The sequence below is a fragment of the Schistocerca gregaria genome, chromosome 9 (genome assembly GCF_023897955.1).
Source record: "Schistocerca gregaria isolate iqSchGreg1 chromosome 9, iqSchGreg1.2, whole genome shotgun sequence".
NCBI lineage: Eukaryota > Metazoa > Arthropoda > Insecta > Orthoptera > Acrididae > Schistocerca > Schistocerca gregaria.
The window spans coordinates 160,321,649-160,343,927 of record NC_064928.1 but is presented as its reverse complement, the minus strand read 5'-3'; the positions used below and the strand labels follow the sequence as shown (position 1 = coordinate 160,343,927).

Genomic DNA, 22,279 nt, shown 5'->3' with positions numbered 1-22,279 from the left:
TAGTAGTTGATGTTTTGTCAGGCAAACTGCAATATTTTTTTCTCATATTACTGGTATTATTGCTGCACTACTGTGAAACGCAATGCCCAAACGCGCCTGCAAGTTCAGTGACTGTTATACCAAGGAACGGAATTTCATTAAGAAATGTCGTTTTGATTACGAAGCAGAGCGTTGCGTATGTAACTGTTTTATTAGTATAAGTCATGGTGGACGTTCTGACATAGTTGATCACATCAGGTCAAAGAAACACATTAACAGATACAGTGCACCGACGTGCAGTAAAACTCTACAAAATTAATTTGTGAATCATCAGTCAAGTGAAGACACGGAAGTTCGAGCAGCCAAGCTTACACTAGCCTACCACACGGTAAAACATCACCAAACTTATAGATTTAGTGATTGTACTAATAAGCTTAACAGCATTATGTTTGATGATTTTTCCATTGCAAAAATGTTTAGTTCAGCAAGAACTAAAGTGTCAGCCTTAGTGAAAGGAGTTATTGCTCCCCAGAGTGTAAAGGAAAGCTTTGAATACATCAGAAAGTCTTCTTTCTACGGGATATCCACTGATGCCAGCAATCATAAGGCCACTAAAATATTTCCGTTTGTTGTTCAGTTTTTCGATATTAATCAGGGAATTCAGACCAAACTTTTGATGGTGAGTTCCCTACCTAATGAAACATTTGACGAAATTTCAAGATTTTGTATGAATACTATCAAAATGTTTGATCTTGAGAAAAATAAATGTGTGGCATTTTGTGGAGACAACACCAACACAAACTTTGGTGGTTTAAAAAGACAAGGCAAATGCAACGTATTTACCAAATTAAAGGCAACATTGCAAGATAACATTGAAGGCATAGGGTGCCCTGCACATGTTTTACACAATAGCGTGCAGACATCTGCTGACAGTTTAAGCTGTGAAACTATCGTCATGAAAGTATACTCACACTTTTACATATATACTGTTAGAACAGAGAGGCTTAAGGAGTTCTGTGATTATGTGGGAACTGAATATATGAATGTAATGTGTCACTCGAAAACTCGCTGGTTATCACTGTTTCGAGCAGTTGAAAGAGTAATCCCCCTGTTTGAACTGTTAAAAGAATTTTCCCTAAATGAAGACAAAGCCCCCAAAATATTGGTTCAGTTTTCAGTAACGCTTTAAGTGAAGCCTACTTATGGTTCATTCACAGTCAGCTTAGCACTTTGCAGCATGGGATAAAGGAAATTGAGGGAAGCACAAAAAGTGTAATAGAGGCAAATGATGTATTGAAAAATACTCTGGAAACTGTTACTAAGAGGAGAGAACATCAGTTCATTTCTTTTAATGTTAAATCTGTCTTTAAAAGAACAGAAGTATCAGACGCAGCAGAAAGGAGCTTTAGAGAAGAAGTTAACAAGTTTTATGACACTTGCCTAGAATATCTCAACAAGTGGAGCGCCTCATATTTACCCTCATCGCCGGTGTTTGATTGGATGTTACTGAAGAGAGTGCCAAAATGGGAAAGTGTTGAAGAGACAGTTTCTTATTTGAAGAGTAAAGAGATTGAAATCGATGATTCCATTCTCTTTGATCAGTTCAGCATACTGACAAATTTTGTTGAAGAAAGTCTTCGCAAGTGGAATGAAGAAAAAAAACCATTGGAATTTCATGAGAAGTAGGTGAGGTTCTTTTTTTTTTTAAAAAAAAAAAATCTGTCACTGTCTTCAGCATTACTCTGTGTTGTTATAATTGCAAGGTATTTATTTGCAATCCCGGCCCATAATGCCAATGTGGAAATAATATTTTCGTTCATGAATATCCAGTGGACATATGAAAGAAACACAATAGAGGTGGACTCTCTTGAAGCAATCCTGCAGATCCTGTACAACTACAAAATAGATTGTTCCGAGTTTTATCACTGTGTCTCAAAGAACAAAGACATGATCAAGAAGGCTGGGGGCAGTGAAAAATACCCTTTTCTCCAACGATAGTCAATTCCACCTGCAAGTGCTCAGTAATATTAAAATGGTTCAAATGGCTCTGAGCACTATGGGACTCAACTGCTGTGGTCATCAGTCCCCTAGAACTTAGAACTACCTAAACCTAACTAACCTAAGGACATCACACACATCCATGCCCGAGGCAGGATTCGAACCTGCGACCGTAGCAGTCGCACGGTTCCGGACTGCGCGCCTAGAACCGCGAGACCACTGCGGCCGGCCAGTAATATTAAAGCTCATGTTAATATTAATTGATTAAAAGTTGAATGGCTGTAAAATTTTGTGAAATCGTAATACATTTATTTATTGCTGTATATGTTTATTAAATGTCATTAATTATACAGATAATCTAGATTATATCAATCTTTGTATCCTCTCATTAGTTATAATATTCGGGTTAACAAAATGTATCAACAAAACATTAATATTTAAAATTAAGAACCCTGGGTACATGTGAAATGAGGTGTCCATTGGCACCCGGGTGAATGTGTCCCGGTTTTCACCGAAAATAATTTGGTCACCCTAATTCACCGAACGTTCGGATTAGCGGTACTTTGCTGTATTCGTAAGACTTGTCTGGTTATTCCGCAATAACTGAGGACAGAGTGTACAGTATTATGACTCGGTACGTTCTTTACGAGACATGAAAGTTCATTTACACGATTCAACACTTGTACCTAAGCACAAGAGGTGTCGCGGTACGCACCCCACCCTAAAAGGTTAAGCCGGGTTCACACACGCAACGAAAGTATCGCCACAAGTCAAGTCATTCTGAAGTGGCGCTGTGAGATACCGCTCATACAGGACGCCACAAATTCAAGGTAATTGCTCAATTTCCAAAATGGCATCACCTGTATCAGCTGATTAAACAGCTGTACAATTACTAAATATGTTTTGGAAACATAATAAATGTAAAATATTGCTTACCAAAGTGTTTCTAGTCTCTCTTGTCTCGACTACATGTTTTAAGAACCGGTCTGCAGCTTCAAACCAAGCAAGGCTGGGTTTATAAATACCGTCTGTAGATGCACCACTCGTAAGTGATTTCACTACTTTATTATGTTCATTCATGTAAGCATTTCGAAAGCTTCGAATTTTTAACTTTGTTGTAGCTACATCAATTCCAGGTACATATTCACGCATACTGTTCAGTATTTCAATTAATGCAGCGTCTCACAAATTTCTGTCTTTGTATGATTCGCTTTTGTGGTTCCAAAGCCATTCTCCTTCTTGATACACCTCCAATAATCTCATAATTGTCGCTGTTGACCACTTTTTCGACATATTAATAGCAAACGCACAAACAAAAGCACTATCTGCGAACGAATACGCACTAGAAAGGTTTGAATCGAGCCACGAGGTAGCAACCAAATGTCGTTATTCTATTGTGGAGAAGGCAAAATGGCGCAACAAAGTAGAACCAAGTTCAACTTTTTGTGGCGTGACAAAAGTTGCTCTTCTTAAATGGCGCCATCGAAAACTAGGAGTTCACACATGCAACTACAAAGCAACTACAGTTCGCCATTCGCAGTGGCGATACTTTTGTTGCCTGTGTGAACCCGGCTTTAGAATCTAACCTACTTAATACATACGTAGGTACTTACATACATACGCTAATACTTGTTCCATAGAAGATAAATATGACATTTCGTAATGATGTGGAACGTGTCACGTTAATATATATTTTCTTTACACAAAATAATTAATTTATTCCTTGTTTCTTTTTTTTACAGTTACTACTCCATGTCTACAAATTCATCTATTGAGTAAGAGGAGTTATCATTCAGAAATTCTTTTAATATGCTTTTAAATGTTGGTTGGCTATCTGTCATACATTTAATGCTATTTGGCAAATGACCGAAGATTTATGTGGCAGTGTAATTCACCTCTTACTGTGCCAAAGCGAGGTTTCATCCAGAATAGTAAAGATCATACTTTCTTCTAGTGTTGTAGGTATACACTTCGCTGTTATTTTTGAATTGGCATGGGTTATTAATAACAAATTTCATAAGTGAATATTTGTGTTGCGAAGATACTGTGAATATCCGGAGTTCCTTAAATAATGTCTGCAAGGTGATCATGGGTGGGCTCCAACTATTATTCTGGTTACACGATTATGTGCAATGAATACTTTCTCTCTCAATGACGAATTGTCCCAAAATATGAGGCCATATGAAAGCAGTGAATGAAATTAGCCATAGTAGGTTAATTTACTGGTATGTTAATCACCAGAATTTGCAATAACCCTAATAGCATAAATAGCTCAACCTAACCATTTGAGCAGATCATCAATGTGTTTCCTCCAATCCATTTTCTCATCGATGCACACACCCAGAAATTTTGAACATTCTGCCTTTGCAACAAACATCTGTTCATAGTCTATATTTATCAATGGTGTTATGCCTTTTAGTGTACAGAATTGTATAAACTGTGTTTCCTCAAAATTTAGTGAGGGTCCATTTGCAAAGAACCACTTAATATTTTTTCTGAAAGACATTATTTAAAATTTCCTCAGCTGACTCTTGTTTGTTGGGTGTGATTACTATACTTGTATCATAAGCAAAATGTACTAACTTTGCATCTTCATGAATATAGAGTGGCAAGTTATTAATATAAAGGACAATAAGGGACCCAAGACTAAACCCTGTGGGACACCATTCTTGATTAAATTTTTTTTCCAGATTATCTGTACTGTTAATTTCAACCTGCTGCATTCTTCCAGTTAAATATGAATTAAACCATTTATGCACTGTCCCACTCATACCACAATGCTTAAGCTTATCTAGAAGAATTTCATGATTCACACAATCAAAAGCCTTTGAGAGATCACAAAATATCCCAATCAGTGATGTTCGGTTATTCAATGCATTTAATATTTGATCGGTGAAAGCAAGGAAGAGGTCGGATGCACTATGATCATACTGTCAACCAATGGTATCAGGCGACCTCTCATGATGGTGCCCCTGTGAATGCAGCATTAACCACACCACTACCACTCTCCCCACACATGCCTTACTGATTGCACATCTACCAGCCAGATAATTCTCCATCCACTCTACATAGTGTGGCATAAGCAAGTCCGTGCTACTGTCTTTACACAGTTTAAAAAATTTGTATTCCCAACAAATAGAGATAAAATGAACAAAAAAGTGTAGACAAGTTATTTCGCACACGACAACAACAAACCCATTACCACGGTTTAGTGACATAGCTAACATAACTGGCGCTTGGGGGACAACATTTTGTTGTGGCGGCCTCCACCCACCTTTTTCGACACAACACTTTATTGGGCTACCTCTGCTCGCCCTCTTATTGGTGCCTGGGGTACAACACTAGACTTCATTGGAACTCCCTCCCCCTTAAGAAATGCATCGACTGTAATAATTATTTCCGGAAAAGCTTGTCTATTTGGAGACCATTTCGTGCCCGTCTGCAAGTGGTGCCCCGGGCATGATAGACTCCCTCACCTCCCTCTCACTATGCTCCTGCCCCAGTTGTGTTGCCAAATGACTATCTGTAAGTGTAAAGTTGTGGCCAAACTAATAGCCACATTGCCCCATTGATGTCGGTGCTCCATGACTGGCTGAGAAAGGGAATATTTAAAAACGTGATATCAAACATATAGGTTTAAAACTTAAAAAAAGTTTGTGCAAGTTATAAAATTCTTGAACCTCACTCATTTTGACAACTTCCAACAGCACTAAAAATCCAGGACTGTCTGGAATAATCTCAGATATGTGGTAAGCCTATGATTTAACTGTAAATTTTACAGATTGATCATATATAATGATGTTCTGCTACCAACATTTCCTTCTTTCTCGGCAGTTAATGTAATTTTATTGTTTGCTTCAGTTTCTCTGCGAGTTCAGATCAGTTCGCAGTATCCACCCTAGAGAGTTATTCAGTGAAATTCATCTCATTGAGTTCTAAATATTTGGAACCAGTCCAGGTAATCTTGGTTACTCTTGTCCATTTTCTGTTGGTAACAATTTGGCCTTGATGTTGGAGCTAGTGTTGGTCTGATTCGAAGAAGCTTTGCCTGGTTTTTACATTGGGGACTTCATTGATGTTCCTCCTGTAAATAACAATGTGTTGAGTCTCCAATTCTTAGTTTTTTACTGTGGATTTTCCATGTGTCTTGTATATGAGTTGGTTTCTGTAACTGTGTGGACATAATGTGTAGATTAAAATTTTGGCAGGAGCTTCTGAGGGGTTTGCCATTTTTATTGGCACTGTCATGGGCAGTGCATGGTCATGTGATTCTGCTTTCGTTTCATTCCCTAATGGGCCATTAAAATCACCTAGCAGAATCTTGGTCTGATGTTTGGGAATTCTGTTTGTGATGTCTTTCAGATGTCTTCTACCCCATGGGTTTTTAGAGTTGTAGTCACCTCTCAACGCATGCATGTCAATCAGTGTGTATGTCTTGTTCCTTATTTTATTGACAGTGCAGAGAATTTTCTTGAATGTGAGGCATAGGTTCCTGCAAGGGTCCATATTACAACGACAGACCTCTAGTGGTAGAGGGTTGCAGCTTGGGTCATGCATGACAGTGGTAGGCCTCATCCAACATAGAGAGAGAGGAAAAAAAAACAGAGGCATTACTTGTTGGCACACCCTCGTAATGTGTAGACATTGACTCATCCTATATTAAATGTACGCTCTGTACATGTTGTAATCCGATGGGACCAAATAAAAATCAGTTGATCAGCTAAGTGTTTGAAAATGGGAAATAATTCTAGAAAATTATGAGACATGTTTAGTATATTGCCCTTTCCAATTGCTTGACTGAGAGCCAGCCCACATGTGTGGGCTTGCAGCGTCACTAGCTGAAAGAAACATTCCAGTCAGGTAGACGCAGCTACTCATAGGATGACCGTACCTGCTGGCAAGATCGAACCCAATACAGATTGTGAGTCCACAGGTAGGACCGACAAACTACAGGAAGCTGAGTAAGGCATGTACATAGTGTTAAGTGAAATATGACAATTTTGACTGTACACTTCGATTTTGCATCATGTAAATTATATTTTCAATTTTGAGAGACTGTCACAATTAAAGTTCTTCAATAAATAGGATTACATATTTTCAGATGCATATTTTTGTAATTATAATAAAATGTATATCTCTTTACTGCAATTTATTTGTATATTCATCCTTACAGGTATCATATCACAATGAATAGGGTTTGTAATCAAAAACATGCTGCTATCCCCCTTGTACTAACTCCAGTCTCTTTGGAAAACTGACTCCAGGCCCATAAACATGCAGCTGTGCCCCACACACATCTTCATGTCCTCCCCTCAGTCCACCCGAAAAACTGAGACAGCATCCCCACCCCCCATGATGAGTGAGGTGTTGAACTCAGGAGAATGATAAGATATTACAACTATGCTCTTTGCATCTGGGTACATGATTTTCTTATAAAAGCATTACACTGCACTCGTGTATTGTAATACGATAAGAACCTTTAGTTGTCCCTCTTCATTACCCTTTAACTCTACATTGGCATCTGCATCTGAGTCCTCTAAGTAATCTGTGTAGTATGCATCACTTATGAAGACTGTTTTAGCTACCTTTTTAAACAGCTGTATTTTAGTAATCTTTGTAATCTCCTTGGGCAGTTTCTTATACAATCTTCTTCTCTGATAGAAAATGCTATTTTGATGCTTTTATTTGGTCTTCCTTGGTAATTATGTATTTCCAAACTGGATGTTGTTCCATGATTTCCTTGGCTACATATAGAAATATTAGCAAAATACTTAGTAATGTTTTTTTGCTGGTATGTACTACAGCTCTTGGTCTTCCGGTAGCATTCTGGGTTCGATTACTGATCGGGTCAGGGATTTTCCCTGCCTCGAGATCACTTGTACTTGTTCATCATCATAATTCATCCCCATTACGGTCAGAGGAAGCAATGGCAAACATCTTGCCTAGTCGGCGGTGCGGGTCTCCTGCATCGTCCCCTATGCTCCTTGGAGTATAGTACATAATCATCATCATCATCATCATTACCACCACCACCACCACCACCACCACCATCATGACTACAAATTAATAGATGTACACACTTGATGCAGTGGGGATTCCAAATTTTTTAAATAGTTCTCTACAATGAGACCAAAGACTATTTCTAGTTGGGTCAGTTCTGCAGTTTATAAAATTATGTCCATGTTTTGTGCTTTTCATATCCACAAAAGAATCTAATAGCTATGAAGTCTACATAGAAATATTATGTCACTCCAAGACACTGCCTGTTACAAACTGGTGATAGAACTCTAAGAACATAATGTGCTGATGACATTCTTTTTATCTTTTTGACTCTGTGTGTTCATTCAGTGTTAAATGACAACCAGTATTCAGCATTCAAAACTTGGTGTTTGGTGTACAGTCTATGGATTTACTATCTACACTTAAAGCAACACTCATTTTCCTTCTTTATCAAGAAGTATCTACAGTTTGTTTTCTTTATGTTCAATGTGAATTTATACATACTGATTAATTGTGAACACTGCTGCAGATTTAATTTTTTTCTCTGATATCCAGTTTTTTTGAAAGTTATACTACAGTATTATACTAAGCCATGATGTAAACAAATTCTTACTATATTCATTTTATGTGGTTTGACGCTCTTATTATTAAAATCCTAGATATAGCTATGGGGGGAAGTTATGTCTGGAGGGGGGTGGAAGGAAGAGATATTAGGAAAAGCTGGATCTGCATAAGCATGAGGGATTTCCTCCTATACCCATGGACAGCAGATAGGATATTATCCATACAATGACGTTTTTACATTTATTTTATATGAAATTTATGTTCTATTACAACTACTTTAAAAAAGAACACGCACATAGTCATGAAGTGTCAGTAAATCTGATTAAACACTGAAAGAGAAACAATAATGACCATCCTCCACTTGTCTAAAGAACTATTCAGCAGCATCATAGGAGATGGCACAACATGGTGTAAATCATCAGACAAGTTTGAGAAGCATAAAGCATATTATAATACTCTGGCTCATTATATTGCCTTATTTTCATCATATGTAATATTGTTTTTTACTTCCCCCCATAAACCATGGACCTTGCCGTTGGTGGGGAGGTTTGCGTGCCCCAACGATACAGCCGTACTGTAGGTGCAACCACAACAGAGGGGTATGTGTTGAGAGGCCAGACAAATGTGTGGTTCCTGAAGAGGGGCAGCAGCCTTTTCAGTAGTTGCAGGGTGATGGATGTCTGGATGATTAACAGCTCTGACCCTGGAACACTAACCAAAACAGCCTTGCTGTTGTGGTACTGCGAACGGCTGAAAGCAAGGGGAAACTAGAGCCATAATTTTTCCCGAGGGCATGCAGCTTTACTGTATGATTAACTGATGATGGCGTCCTCTTGGATAAAATATTCCGGAGGTAAAATAGTCCCTCATTCAGATCTCCAGGCAGGGACTACTCAAGAGAATGTTGTTATCAGGAGAAAGAAAACTGGCGTTCTACGGATCGGAGTGTGGAATGTCAGATCCCTTAATCGAGCAGGTAGGTTAGAAAGTTTAAAAAGGGAAATGGATAGGTTAAAGCTAGATATAGTGAGAATTAGTGAAATTCGGTGGCAGGAGGAACAACACTTTTGGTCAGGTGAAGGGGTTATAAATACAAAATCAAATAGGGGTTATGCAGGACTAGGTTTACTAATGAATAAAAAAATTAGGAGTGCGGGTAAGCTACTACCAACAGCATGTTGTTGTTGTTGTCTTCAATCCTGAGATTGATTTGATTCAGCTCTCCATCTACCCTATCCTGTGCTTCTTCATCTCCCAGTACTTACTGCAACCTACATCCTTCTGAATCTGCTTAGTGTATTCATCTCTTGGTCTCCCGCTACGATTTTTACCCTCCACGCTGCCCTCCAATGCTAAATTTGTGATCCTTTGATGCCTCAGAACATGTCCTACTAACCGGTCCCTTCTTTTTGTCAAGTTGTGCCACAGACTCCTCTTCTCCCCAATTCTATTCAGTACTTCATCACTAGTTATGTGATCTACCCATCTAATCTTCAGCATTCTTCTGTAGCACCACATTTCAAAAGCTTCTATTCTCTTCTTGTCCAAACTATTTATCGTCCATGTTTCACTTCCATAGATGTCTACACTCCATACAAATACTTTCAGAAACGACTTCCTGACACTTACATCTATACTTGATATTAAAAAATTTCTCTTCTTCAGAAATGCTTTCCTTGCCATTGCCAGTCTACATTTAATATCCTCTCTACTTTGACCATCATCAGTTATTTTGCTCCCTAAATAGCGAAACTCCTTTACTACTTTAAGTGTGTCATTTCCTAATCAAATTTCCCCAGCATCACCAGACTTAATTCGACTACATTACATTATACTCGTTTTGCTTTTGTTGATATTCATCTTATATCCTCCTTTCAAGTCACTGTCCATCCTGTTCAACTGCTCTTCCAAGTCCTTTGCTGTCTCAGATAGAATTACAATGTCATCAGCAAACATCAAAGTTTTTATTTCTTATCCATGGATTTTAATACCTACTCCGAACTTTTCTTTAGTTTCCTTCACTGCTTGCTCAATATACAGATTGAATAACATAAGGGGGGGAGGCTACAACTCTGACTCACTCCCTTCCCATCTACTGCTTCCATTTCATGCCCCTCGACTCTTATAACTGCCATCTGGTTTCTGTACAAATTGTAAATTGCCTCTTGCTCCCTGTATTTTACCCCTGCCACCTTTACAATTTGAAAGAGAGTATTCCAGTCAACATTGTCAAAAGCTTTCTCTAAGTCTACAAATGCTAGAAACGTAGGTTTGCCTTTCTTAATCTCCCTTCTAAGATAAGTCATAAGCCCAGTATTGCCCCACGTGTTGCAGTATTTCTACAAAATCCAAACTGATCTTCCCCGAGGTCGACTTCTACCAGTTTTTCCATTAGTCTGTAAAGAATTGGTGTTATTATTTGCCAGTTGTGACTTATTAAACTGATAGTTTGGTAATTTTCACATCTCTCAACACCTGCTTTCTTTGGGATTGGAATTATTATATTCTTCTTGAATTCTTAGGGTATTTCGCCTGTCTCATACATTTTGCTCACTGGATGGTAGAGTTTTGTCAGGACTGGCTCTCCCAAGGCCATCAGCAGTTCTAATGGAATGTTGTCTACTCCTGGGGCCTTGTTTCGACTCAGGTCTTTCAGTGCTCTATCAAACTCTTCACACAGTATCATATCTACCATTTCATCTTCATCTACATTCTCTTGCATTGTCCTCAACTACATCGCCCTTATATAGACCCTCTATATACTCCTTCCATCTGAGGTCTTGATATTCATACAAGTGGTTCACTTTTCTCCAAAGGTCTCTTTAATTTTCCTGTAGGCAGTATCTATCTTACCCCTAGTGAGATAAGCCTCTACATCCTTACATTTATCCTCTAGCCATCCCTGCTTAGCTATTTTGCACTTCCTGTCGATCTCATTTTTGAAACGTTTGTATGTCTTTTTGCCTGCTTCATTTACGGTATTTTTATATTTTCACCTTTCATCAATTAAATTCAATATTTCTTCTGTTACCCAAGGATTTCTATTAGCCATCATCTTTTTACTTACTTGATCCTCTGCTGCCTTCACTACTTCATCCCTCAGAGCTACCCATTCTTCTTCTACTGTATTTATTTCCCCCATTCCTGTCAATTATTCCCTCTGTACGACCTCTGGTTTAGTCAGTTTATCTAGGTCCCATCTCCTTAAATTCCCACCTTTTGCAGTTTCTTCAGTTTTAATCTACAGTTCATAACCAATAGATTGTGGTCAGAGTCCACATCTGCCCCTGGAAATGTCTTACAATTTGAACCCTGGTTCCTAAATCTCTGTCTTACCATTATATAATCTATCTAACACCTTTTAGTATCTCCAGGATTCTTCCATGTATACAACTTTCTTTTATGATTCTTGAACCAAGTGTTAGCTATGATTAAGTTATGCTCTGTGCAAAATTCTACTAGGTGGCTTCCTCTTTCATTTCTTAGCCCCAATCCATATTCACCTATGTTTCCTTCTCTCCCTTTTCCTACTCTTGAATTCCAGTCACCCATGACTATTAAATTTTCGTCTCCCTTCCCTACCTAAATAATTTATTTTATCTCATCATACATTTCATCAGTTTATTCAACTTTCAGAGCTAGTTGGCATATAAACTTGTACTACTGTAGTAGGCATGGGCCTTGTGTCTATCTTGGCCACAATAATGCATTCACTATGCTGTTTGTAGTAGCTTACCCCCACTCCTATTTCTTTTATCTCATCTTACATTTCATCAATTTCTTCATCATCTGCAGAGCTAGTTGGCACATAACCTTGTACTACTGTAGTAGGCGTGTCTATCTTGGCCACAATAATGTGTTCACTATGCTGTTTGTAGTAACTTACCCGCACTCCTATTTTTTTATTCATTTTAAACATACTCCTGCATTACCCCTATTTGATTTTGTATTTATAACCTTCTATTCACCTGACCAAAAGTCTTGTTCCTCCTGCCACCGAACTTCACTAATTCCCACTATATCTAGCTTTAACCTAACCATTTCCCTTTTTAAATTTTCTAACCTACCTGCCCGATTAAGGGATCTGACATTCCATGCTCTGATTCGTAGGACGCCAGTTTTCTTTCTCCTGATAATTACGTCCTCTTGAGTAGTCCTCGCCCAGAGATCCGAATGGGGGACTATTTTACCTTTTTACCCAAGAGGACACCATCATCATATAACCGTACAATAAAGCTGCATGCCCTCGGGAAAAATTACGGCTGTAGTTTCCCCTTGGTTTCAGTCGTTCGCAGTACCAGCACAGCAATGCCGTTTTTGTTGGTGTTACGAGGCCAGATCAGTCAATCATCTAGACTGTTGCCCCTGAAACTAATGAAAAGGCTGCTGCCCCTCTTCAGGAACCACACGCTTGTCTGGCCTTTCAACAGATACCCCTCCGTTGTGGTTGCACCTTCGGTACGGCCCTCTGTATCGCTGATGCACGCAAGTCTTCTCACCAATGGCAAGGTCTATGGTTCATGGGGGGTTTTAATGTTAATGATATTCTAACTAGTATAATGTTTTCAAGTGTGGTATTTGTATTATTTGCAACATCTACATCTACATCTACATCTACATCTACATCTACATGACTACTCTGCAATTCACATTTAAGTGCTTGGCAGAGGGTTCATCGAACCACAATCATACTATCTCTCTACTATTCCACTCCCGAAGAGCGAGCGGGAAAAACGAACACCTAAACCTTTCTGTTCAAGCTCTGATTTCTCTTATTTTATTTTGATGATCATTCCTGCCTATGTAGGTTGGGCTCAACAAAATATTTTCGCATTCGGAAGAGAAAGTTGGTGACTGAAATTTCGTAAAAAGGTCTCGCCGCGACGAAAAACGTCTATGCTGTAATGACTTCCATCCCAACTCGTGTATCATATCTGCCACACTCTCTCCCCTATAACGTGATAATACAAAACGAGCTGCCCTTTTTTGCACCCTTTCGATGTCCTTCGTCAATCCCACCTGGTAAGGATCCCACACCGCGCAGCAATATTCTAACAGAGGATGAACGAGTGTAGTGTAAGCTGTCTCTTTAGTGGACTTGTTGCATCTTCTAAGTGTCCTGCCAATGAAACGCAACATTTGGCTCGCCTTCCCCACAATATTATCTTCCAACTGAAGTTGTTCGTAGTTTTAACACCCCGGTACTTAGTTGAATTGACAGCCTTGAGAATTGTACTATTTATCGAGTAATCAAATTCCAACGGATTTCTTTTGGAACTCATGTGGATCATCTCACACTTTTCGTTATTTAGCGTCAACTGCCACCTGCCACACCATACAGCAATCTTTTCTAAATCGGTTTGCAGCTGATACTGGTCTTCGGATGACCTTACTAGACGGTAAATTACAGCATCATCTGCGAACAGTCTAATAGAACTGCTCAGATTGTCACCCAGGTCATTTATATAGATCAGGAACAGTAGAAGTCCCAGGACGCTTCCCTGGGGAACACCTGATATCACTTCAGTTTTACTCGATGATTTGCCGTCTATTACTACGAACTGCAACCTTCCTGACAGGAAATCACGAATCCAGTCGCACAACTGAGACGATACCCCATAGCTCCGCAGCTTGATTAGAAGTCGCTTGTGAGGAACGGTGTCAAAAGCTTTCCGGAAATCTAGAAATATGGAATCAACTTGAGATCCCCTGTCGATAGCGGCCATTACTTCGTGCGAATAAAGAGCTAGCTGCGTTGCACAAGACCGATGTTTTCTGAAGCCATGCTGATTACGTGTCAATAGATCGTTCCCTTCGAGGTGATTCATAATGTTTGAATACAGTATATGCTCCAAAACCCTACTGCAAACCGACGTCAATGATATAGGTCTGTAGTTAAATGGATTACTCCTACTACCCTTCTTGAACACTGGTGCGACCTGCGCAATTTTCCAATCTGTAGGTACAGATCTATCGGTGAGCGAGCGGTTGTATATGAGTGCTAAGTAGGGAGCTATAGTATCAGCATAATCTGAAAGGAACCTAATCGGTATACAATCTGGACCTGAAGACTTGCCCGTATCAAGCGATTTGAGTTGCTTCGCAACCCCTAAGGTATCTACTTCTAAGAAACTCATGCTAGCAGATGTTCGTGTTTCAAATTCTGGAATTTGAACTATTGAATTATTGAACGCAGTTTTCCGAAATTCCTTCACCAGGGAAGACGAATGGAAATTCGTCTTCCCTGGTGAAGGAATTTCGGAAAACTGCGTTCAATAACTCCGCTTTAGCGGCACAGTCGTCGATAACAGTACCATCGGCACTGCGGAGCGAAGGTATTGACTGCGTCTTGCCGCTTGTGTACTTTACATACAACCAGAATTTCTTCGGATTTTCTACCAAATTTCGAGACAATGTTTCGTTGTGGAACCTATTAAAGGCATCTCGCATCGAAGTACGTGCCAAATTTCGCGCGTCTGTAAATTTTAGCCCATCTTCGGGATTTCGCGTTCTTCTGAACTTCGCATGCTTTTTCCGTTGCCTCTGCAACAGCGTTCGGACCTTTTTTGTGTACCACGGGGTATCTGTTCCATCTCTTACCAATTTATGAGGTATGAATATCTCAATTGCTGTTGCTACTATATCTTTGAATTTGAGCCACATCTCGTCTACATTCGCATAGTCAGTTCGGAAGGAATGGAAATTGTCTTTTAGGAAGGCTTCTAGTGGCACTTTATCCGCTTTTTTAAATAAAATTATTTTGCGTTTGTTTCTGATGGATTTGGGAGAAATGGTATTGAGCCTAGCTACAATGACCTTGTGATCACTAATCCCTGTATCAGTCATGATGCTCTCTATCAGCTCTGGATTGTTTGTGGCCAAGAGGTCACGTGTGTTTTCGCAACCATTTACAATTCGCGTGGGTTCGTGGACTAACTGCTCGAAATAATTTTCGGAGAATGCATTTAGGACAATCTCGGAAGACGTTTTCTGCCTACCACCGGTTTTGAACAAGTATTTTTGCCAACATACCGAGGGTAGGTTGAAGTCCCCACCAACTATAACCGTATGAGTGGGGTATTTATTTGTTACGAGACTCAAACTTTCTCTGAACTGTTCCGCAACTGTATCATCGGAGTCTGGGGGTCGGTAGAAGGAGCCAATTATTAACTTAATTCGGCTGTTAAGTATAACCTCCACCCACACCAATTCGCACGGAGTATCTACTTCGACTTCACTACAAGATAAACCACTACTGACAGACACAAACACTCCACCACCAATTCTGCCTAATCTATCTTTCCTGAACACCGTCTGCAGAACTTATTTCAGGCTTTAGCCAGCTTTCTGTACCTATAACGATATCAGCTTCTGTGCTTTCTATTAGCGCTTGAAGCTCAGGGACTTTTCCAGCGCAACTACAACAATTTACAACTATAATTCTGACTGTTCCTTGATCCAAGCACGTCCTGTAATTGCCAAGCACCCTTTGACATTGCAGCCCATCCCGCACTTTCCCGAGGCCTTCTAACCTAAAAAACCGCCCAGTCCACGCCACACAGCCTCCGCTACCCGTGTAGCCGCCAGCTGAGTGTAGTGAACTCCGGACCTATTCAGCGGAACCCGAAACCCCACCACCCTATGGCGCAAGTCAAGGAATCTGCAGCCAATACGGTCGCAAAACCGTCTGAGCCTCTGATTCAGACCCTCCACCCAAACAAACAAACAAAAGTACACAAGTATGTATTTCTCAAAAGTCCAAAAATGGACACAGTCCATCTTTTTATTCAAGCATGCAATTGCTCTCATATGTTTGTGTCACCTATAACATAAACTGCATTGACAAAAGACTACCATCATATGTGCAATACAACAAAAAACAAAGATAAATGTTCAATGGATAGATGTGGTAGAATGATACTATTGGCTAATGTGTGTCAAGCGGTTTATTTCCCCTTGCTCCTGTATTTTACACTACCATCTACATTGGGAAGAGCACACTATTGCAGGAAGGTTCTGAAATTTTTATTCCAATGGAAAATGGTGAAGCTTGTAATTCATTAATTATATTTCAGGAAGGGTTTCCAGTGCATAAATACCACTACACTCACCGGAGGAGGACACACACAACACCAGTGGACGTGCGAGTTTATTACGAAGCACAGTGTCCAGACTCTCAGGACTTCATCATCGACCAGTTACTTCCAGCATATGAAAAAGCCCCAAATCTGATAAGACCTATTTTTATCCCATATGGGAAAGCACATGTAAGTAAAAATACATTCACATACACATTTTAGTCAAGTATTTCTCTGTGTATTGTCTTTTCCAAAATCAACAACTGTGATGTGATGACGGAAATTATTTCTTGTAAATACATTCTGTCATACTCTCCTTCATACATAGAACCTTCAATGGCATAATTTAGCAGAGTGATATACTTGAAATTTACATATGGTCCAATGTCCCTTAGTGAAATTATACTGAAAAAGTTTATGTAACTGAATGTGCAATGTGAATTTTGTAAGGTCAAAGTACCAGTTTTAAGCCTGTAAATGTTATTTATATAAAGATAAAACTGTAGTATAACAATGTAGCATATCTGGTCATCATAATTATGCATATTTCATCATCTGCTCCATTTCTGACGTTTGTCTAATTGTCATCTGCCATTTGTTTATCATTTTGGTCAATTCTCATCATAAGGTGACCATCAATGGATTTCCCTCTCATTTTCAGTTGTAGTTGCCTTGGCTGCTTCACTGTCCATGCCACCTGGATTCTTCCCAACAACACCAGCTTTTCTGAATTGCTGTAAACCTGGCGCTGATGTCAATCTTCACTACTCCCTGTCCTTCACTTGCCTCTACACCCTTCCCTGCTCCCACTCCAGCTGCAGACACAACTACTGTCTCCCTCTTCCCCCTCGCCCCCCCCCCCCCGACTGCACATCTCCCTAGACCCATCCTCTCTTCCTCCTGCCCCCCTCCAACACAGCCTCCTCATGCAGTACCTGACAGGCTATTACCCTGTTTTGCCATGTCCCTAATTGCTCCCAAAGGCAGTACGATAGCTTCAAGCCCCAACCCCGTCCTGCTATGCCTCCCTACACCTCTTCGTAACTCCACTACCCACCTTAGCAGAAACTGCTAATAAAGTCAGTCTGGCCTCAGCCCCAATGGCACCCATTTGTAGGGGAAAAGGGAGTCAAGCTGCTCTCTCCGCCCCCACCTGTCAAGGAAAGGAAAGAATTGTAATGCTGCCAGGTAATTTTCTTTCAAAAAAATCATTTAAAAGTTGGTACTGTGCAGGTACAATGTCAGAACTGGAACCTCTCATGGCTATTTAAGGTGCCATTTGTCTTCCATAATATTGGGTTGGTGCATAAGTTCATAGCATTTTTCCCTAAGTTTAATAAACACAACAGATACATATAACAGAAACTTTCATCATCAATAATATATTTTCCTTCACCATTTACAACAGTACAACTATAGATATCCCATGAATTTGAAACAAAGAAATTGTTAAGACATGTTCAGAGCACATTTTCATTCAAATGTTCCTTGAAGGCTGCAGTGCACAATGATGTCACAACCCAAGTCTTGTATAGTGTTTTCTGTCTTTCTAGCAGAACGTGGGTGGGCATTATTGTGTAGTAGCATCACTTCATGGAGTCTCCCTAGTTTTGTTCTTCACTGCATCTGCAAGACATATCAGTTGTTCAAAATAGGTGTCAGCAGTGATGGTTAAACCTTCAGGAAGCAATTCATAGTACACCATAGCACTGCTGTTCCATCAGTTGCATAGCATTATCTTTTCTGGATGCACACAGGTCTTTGTATGGGCAATTGCTGATTTGTTGGGCTCAATCATTCCTTTATATCCCTCATATCAGCATAAAGACACAATTTTTCATCAACAGTAACAATACAGCATAGGATTGTCAGGATTGTTCATGACCAATTGATGATGATCAAACAGAGATGCACACATGCCACTGGTTTATTTTCTGATACTGAGTTAGAGCATGCATAATCCATACACACAATTTTTGAACCTTCCCCATTGGATGAAAATGTCGCACGATATTGGCATAATCATATTTTTCAGTCCTCAAGTACACTGACATGGGTCATTGTGGATTAATGCACTTAAACTATCTTCATCAAACCCCAAAGGTCTTCCTGAATGCAGAGAGTCACTAATGTCAAAACAACATTAAAACTAACAGTTATTTCAATACACCATTCTCCTGATAGTGATGTCGATCAATTTGTAGAGTGTTTAGATAAACTTATTCACCGTACAGAAAAATATACCAAACACAAGACAGTAATTTTAGGAGATTTAAATTTTGCTGTAAGGAAAAAAAAAACACAAAAATACTAATTTGCTTAACATGCTAAGATCCCATAATCTCTTCTGTGCAAATTATAGTCCCACAAGCCAACTTTCTTGTCTTGACAATTTTATCACAAATATACATAAAGATGATTTTGAATTGGGACTCCTTAATGTCGACTATCTGACAGATCACAAAGGTATATGGGTAAAACTAACAATTAATGAAACAATGGGGGATTGTGAACCAACCCGGTATGTCAGGTTATTACGTGATAAAAGCATAAATAACTTCTCAGGGATAATCTGAAGGTACTAAACTGGAATAATATAATATATGCTTCCAACAATGTTGATGAGGCTTGTAGCAGGTTTTTTAGTACTCTATCTGAAATTTTCAATACTTCCTGTCCAGTGGTTACCAAACAAAACAAAACTATGACAAGAAAGCATGGTCAAACTACTACACATAGGTGGTTCACACCATATTTACAGAAGCTAAGATTAATGGTTTTGATATGCTATGATAAGGTAAATGTATGTTAGCCTCAAGAGACACTACAGATCAGAAATCAGATTAGCAAAATGTAGAGCAAATGATCACTTCATCAAAAACTCCAATAATAAGTGTAAGGCTGTGTGGAGGGTCATTAAAGCAGAATTAGGTACAGGCAGTCATAGTGTAAAAGTTACAACTGATGTTAATGTCACCCCAGATGAAATTAACCTCTTTTTTATCAATGCAGCAAACCCTAATCCCTCATCTCCTCATAAGAAGAGTTCAAAATTAATTTCACAATCTACTTGTATAAACCAGTTTTTACAAATTTTTGCTGATACCGTGCCAACCTGTAATTCGGGACATGTGGAAATAAGTGATGTAATTAAATCAATGGCAAAGTTAAGTGACTCCAGATCAGAAGATATTTATGGCCTCACAAATTTTGTAATTAAAAAAATAATCGACTTGATATCATTCCCCTTCTGCATACTCATAAACTGGATATTTGACAGTGGTATTTTTCCAGAATGTCTAAAGAAGACAGTAGTAATTCCGTTACACAAAAAGGGTGATAAATCTTGCACTAATAATTATCGTCCAATTTCTCTGCTACCTATTTTCTCAAAAATAATCGAATATTGTATACAAAAGCAAACTAACATGCATTTGTCAAAAAACAATATACTGACTAAGTCTCAGTATGGTTTTAGGGCCTAGTTATCAACAATTAATGCTGTTGAAAATGTTGTTTCTATTGTGCAATCTTCTTTTCAGTCCAAATTATCTGCTGAGGCCACACTAGTGGACTTAAGCAAAGCATTTGATTCTGTAAACCACACAATACTACTGGAAAAACTATGGTGTTATGGCGTTAGAGATCTGGAACTCTCCCTCATTAAATCATATCTCAGTAACAGAAAGCAAACTGTAAGCTACAACGGTCAAAAGTCACAGTTGCTGAATGTCACTAGAGATGTTTCCCAAGGATCAGTGCTTGGGCCATTACTGTTTAGAACATTTATAAATGATCTACCCAGCAATATGCCATGGAAATCTGTGCTTTACACAGATGATACAACTTTCATTAATTCAGGGAAGGACATAAATAAACTGAAGGAGCAAAGTAAAGATTTTCTCAGATTATCCAATATGTGGTTCGAAGCCAGTGAGTTAGCTATTAACTATGAAAAGACTGTAAATATATCCTTCAGCTTATCCAATGCTGATATTGAGTACACTTCTACCAAACTTCTTGGCATATACTTAGATACGAAATTAACCTGGCAGAGTCACATTGACAACATATCTCAAAAACTTTCACGAGTTATCTATCTACTCAAAAAATTACGCACTTGTGTTTCTAAAAGCCTGCTGACTAATTCCTATTATGCATTCTTTCATTACCATATTAGCTATGGTATTCTTCTATGGGGTAATTCTCCATGGTCCAGGAAAATTTTTATTTGGCAGTAGAAAGCCATCAGTAACATCTCTGGGATTACCAAAAATACAATCCTGGAAATTGAAATAAGAACACCACGAATTCATTGTCCCAGGAAGGGGAAACTTTATTGACACATTCCTGGGGTCAGATACATCACATGATCACACTGACAGAACCACAGGCACATAGACACAGGCAACAGAGCATGCACAATGTCGGCACTAGTACAGTGTATATCCAGCAATGCAGGCAGCTATTCTCCCATGGAGACGATCGTAGAGATGCTGGATGTAGTCCTGTGGAACGGGTTGCCATGCAATTTCCTCCTGGCACCTCAGTTGGACCAGCGTTCGTGCTGGACATGCAGACGACGCTTCATCCAGTCCCAAACATGCTCAATGGGGGACAGATCCGGAGATCTTGCTGGCCAGGGTAGTTGACTTACACCTACTAGAGCACGTTGGGTGGCACGGGATACATGCGGACGCGCATTGTCCTGTTGGAACAGCAAGTTCCCTTGCCGGTCTAGGAATGGTAGAACGATGGGTTCGATGACAGTTTGGATGTACCGTGCACTATTCAGTGTCCCCTCGACGATCACCTGAGGTGTACGGTCAGTGTAGGAGATCGCTCCCCACACCATGATGCCGGGTGTTGGCCCTGTGTGCCTCGGTCGTATGCAGTCCTGATTGTGGCGCTCACCTGCACGGCGCCAAACACGCATACGACCATCATTGGCACCAAGGCAGAAGCGACTCTCATCGCTGAAGAGGATACGTCTCCATTCGTCCCTCCATTCACGCCTGTCGCGACACCACTGGAGGTGGGCTGCACGATGTTGGGACGTGAGCGGAAGACGGCCTAACGGTGTTCGGGCTGTAGCCCAGCTTCATGGAGACGATTGTGAATGGTCCTCGCCGATACCCCAGGAGCAACAGTGTCCCTAATTTGCTGGGAAGTGGCGGTGCGGTCCCCTACAGCACTGCGTAGGATCCTACGGTCTTGGCGTGCATCCGTGCGTCGCTGCGGTCCGGTCCCAGGTCGACGGGCACGTGCACCTTTCGCCGACCACTGGCGACAACATCGATGTTCTGTGGAGACATCACACCCCACGTGTTGAGCAATTGGGCGGTACGTCCACCCAGCCTCCCGCATGCCCACTATACGCCCTCGCTGAAAGTCCGTCAACTGCACATACGGTTCACGTCCACGCTGTCGCGGCATGCTACCAGTGTTAAAGACTGCGATGGAGCTCCGTATGCCACGGCAAACTGGCTGACACTGACAGCGGCGGTGCACAAATGCTGCGCAGCTAGCGCCATTCGATGTCCAACACCACGGTTCCTGGTGTGTCCGCTGTGCCGTGCGTGTGATCATTGCTTGTACAGCCCTCTTGCAGTGTCCGGAGCAAGTATGGTGGGTCTGACACACCGGTGTCAATGTGTTCT

The 22,279-nt window shown here is 40.1% G+C and overlaps 1 protein-coding gene across 2 annotated transcripts in view; it reads left to right on the top strand.

Annotated features, from left to right (window-relative positions):
- Positions 1-22,279, top strand: part of LOC126291748 (GILT-like protein 1) — a 110,253-nt gene that overhangs the window by 45,228 nt on the left and 42,746 nt on the right. Inside the window, exon 2 of one of the 2 annotated variants that reach the window (XM_049985425.1) lies at positions 16,617-16,808. The exons of the other annotated variant lie outside the window; for it this stretch is intronic. Within the exon in view, the coding sequence (XP_049841382.1) occupies positions 16,617-16,808 (192 nt within the window). The remainder of the gene's footprint in view (positions 1-16,616; positions 16,809-22,279) is intronic. 2 annotated transcript variants of the gene reach the window in all.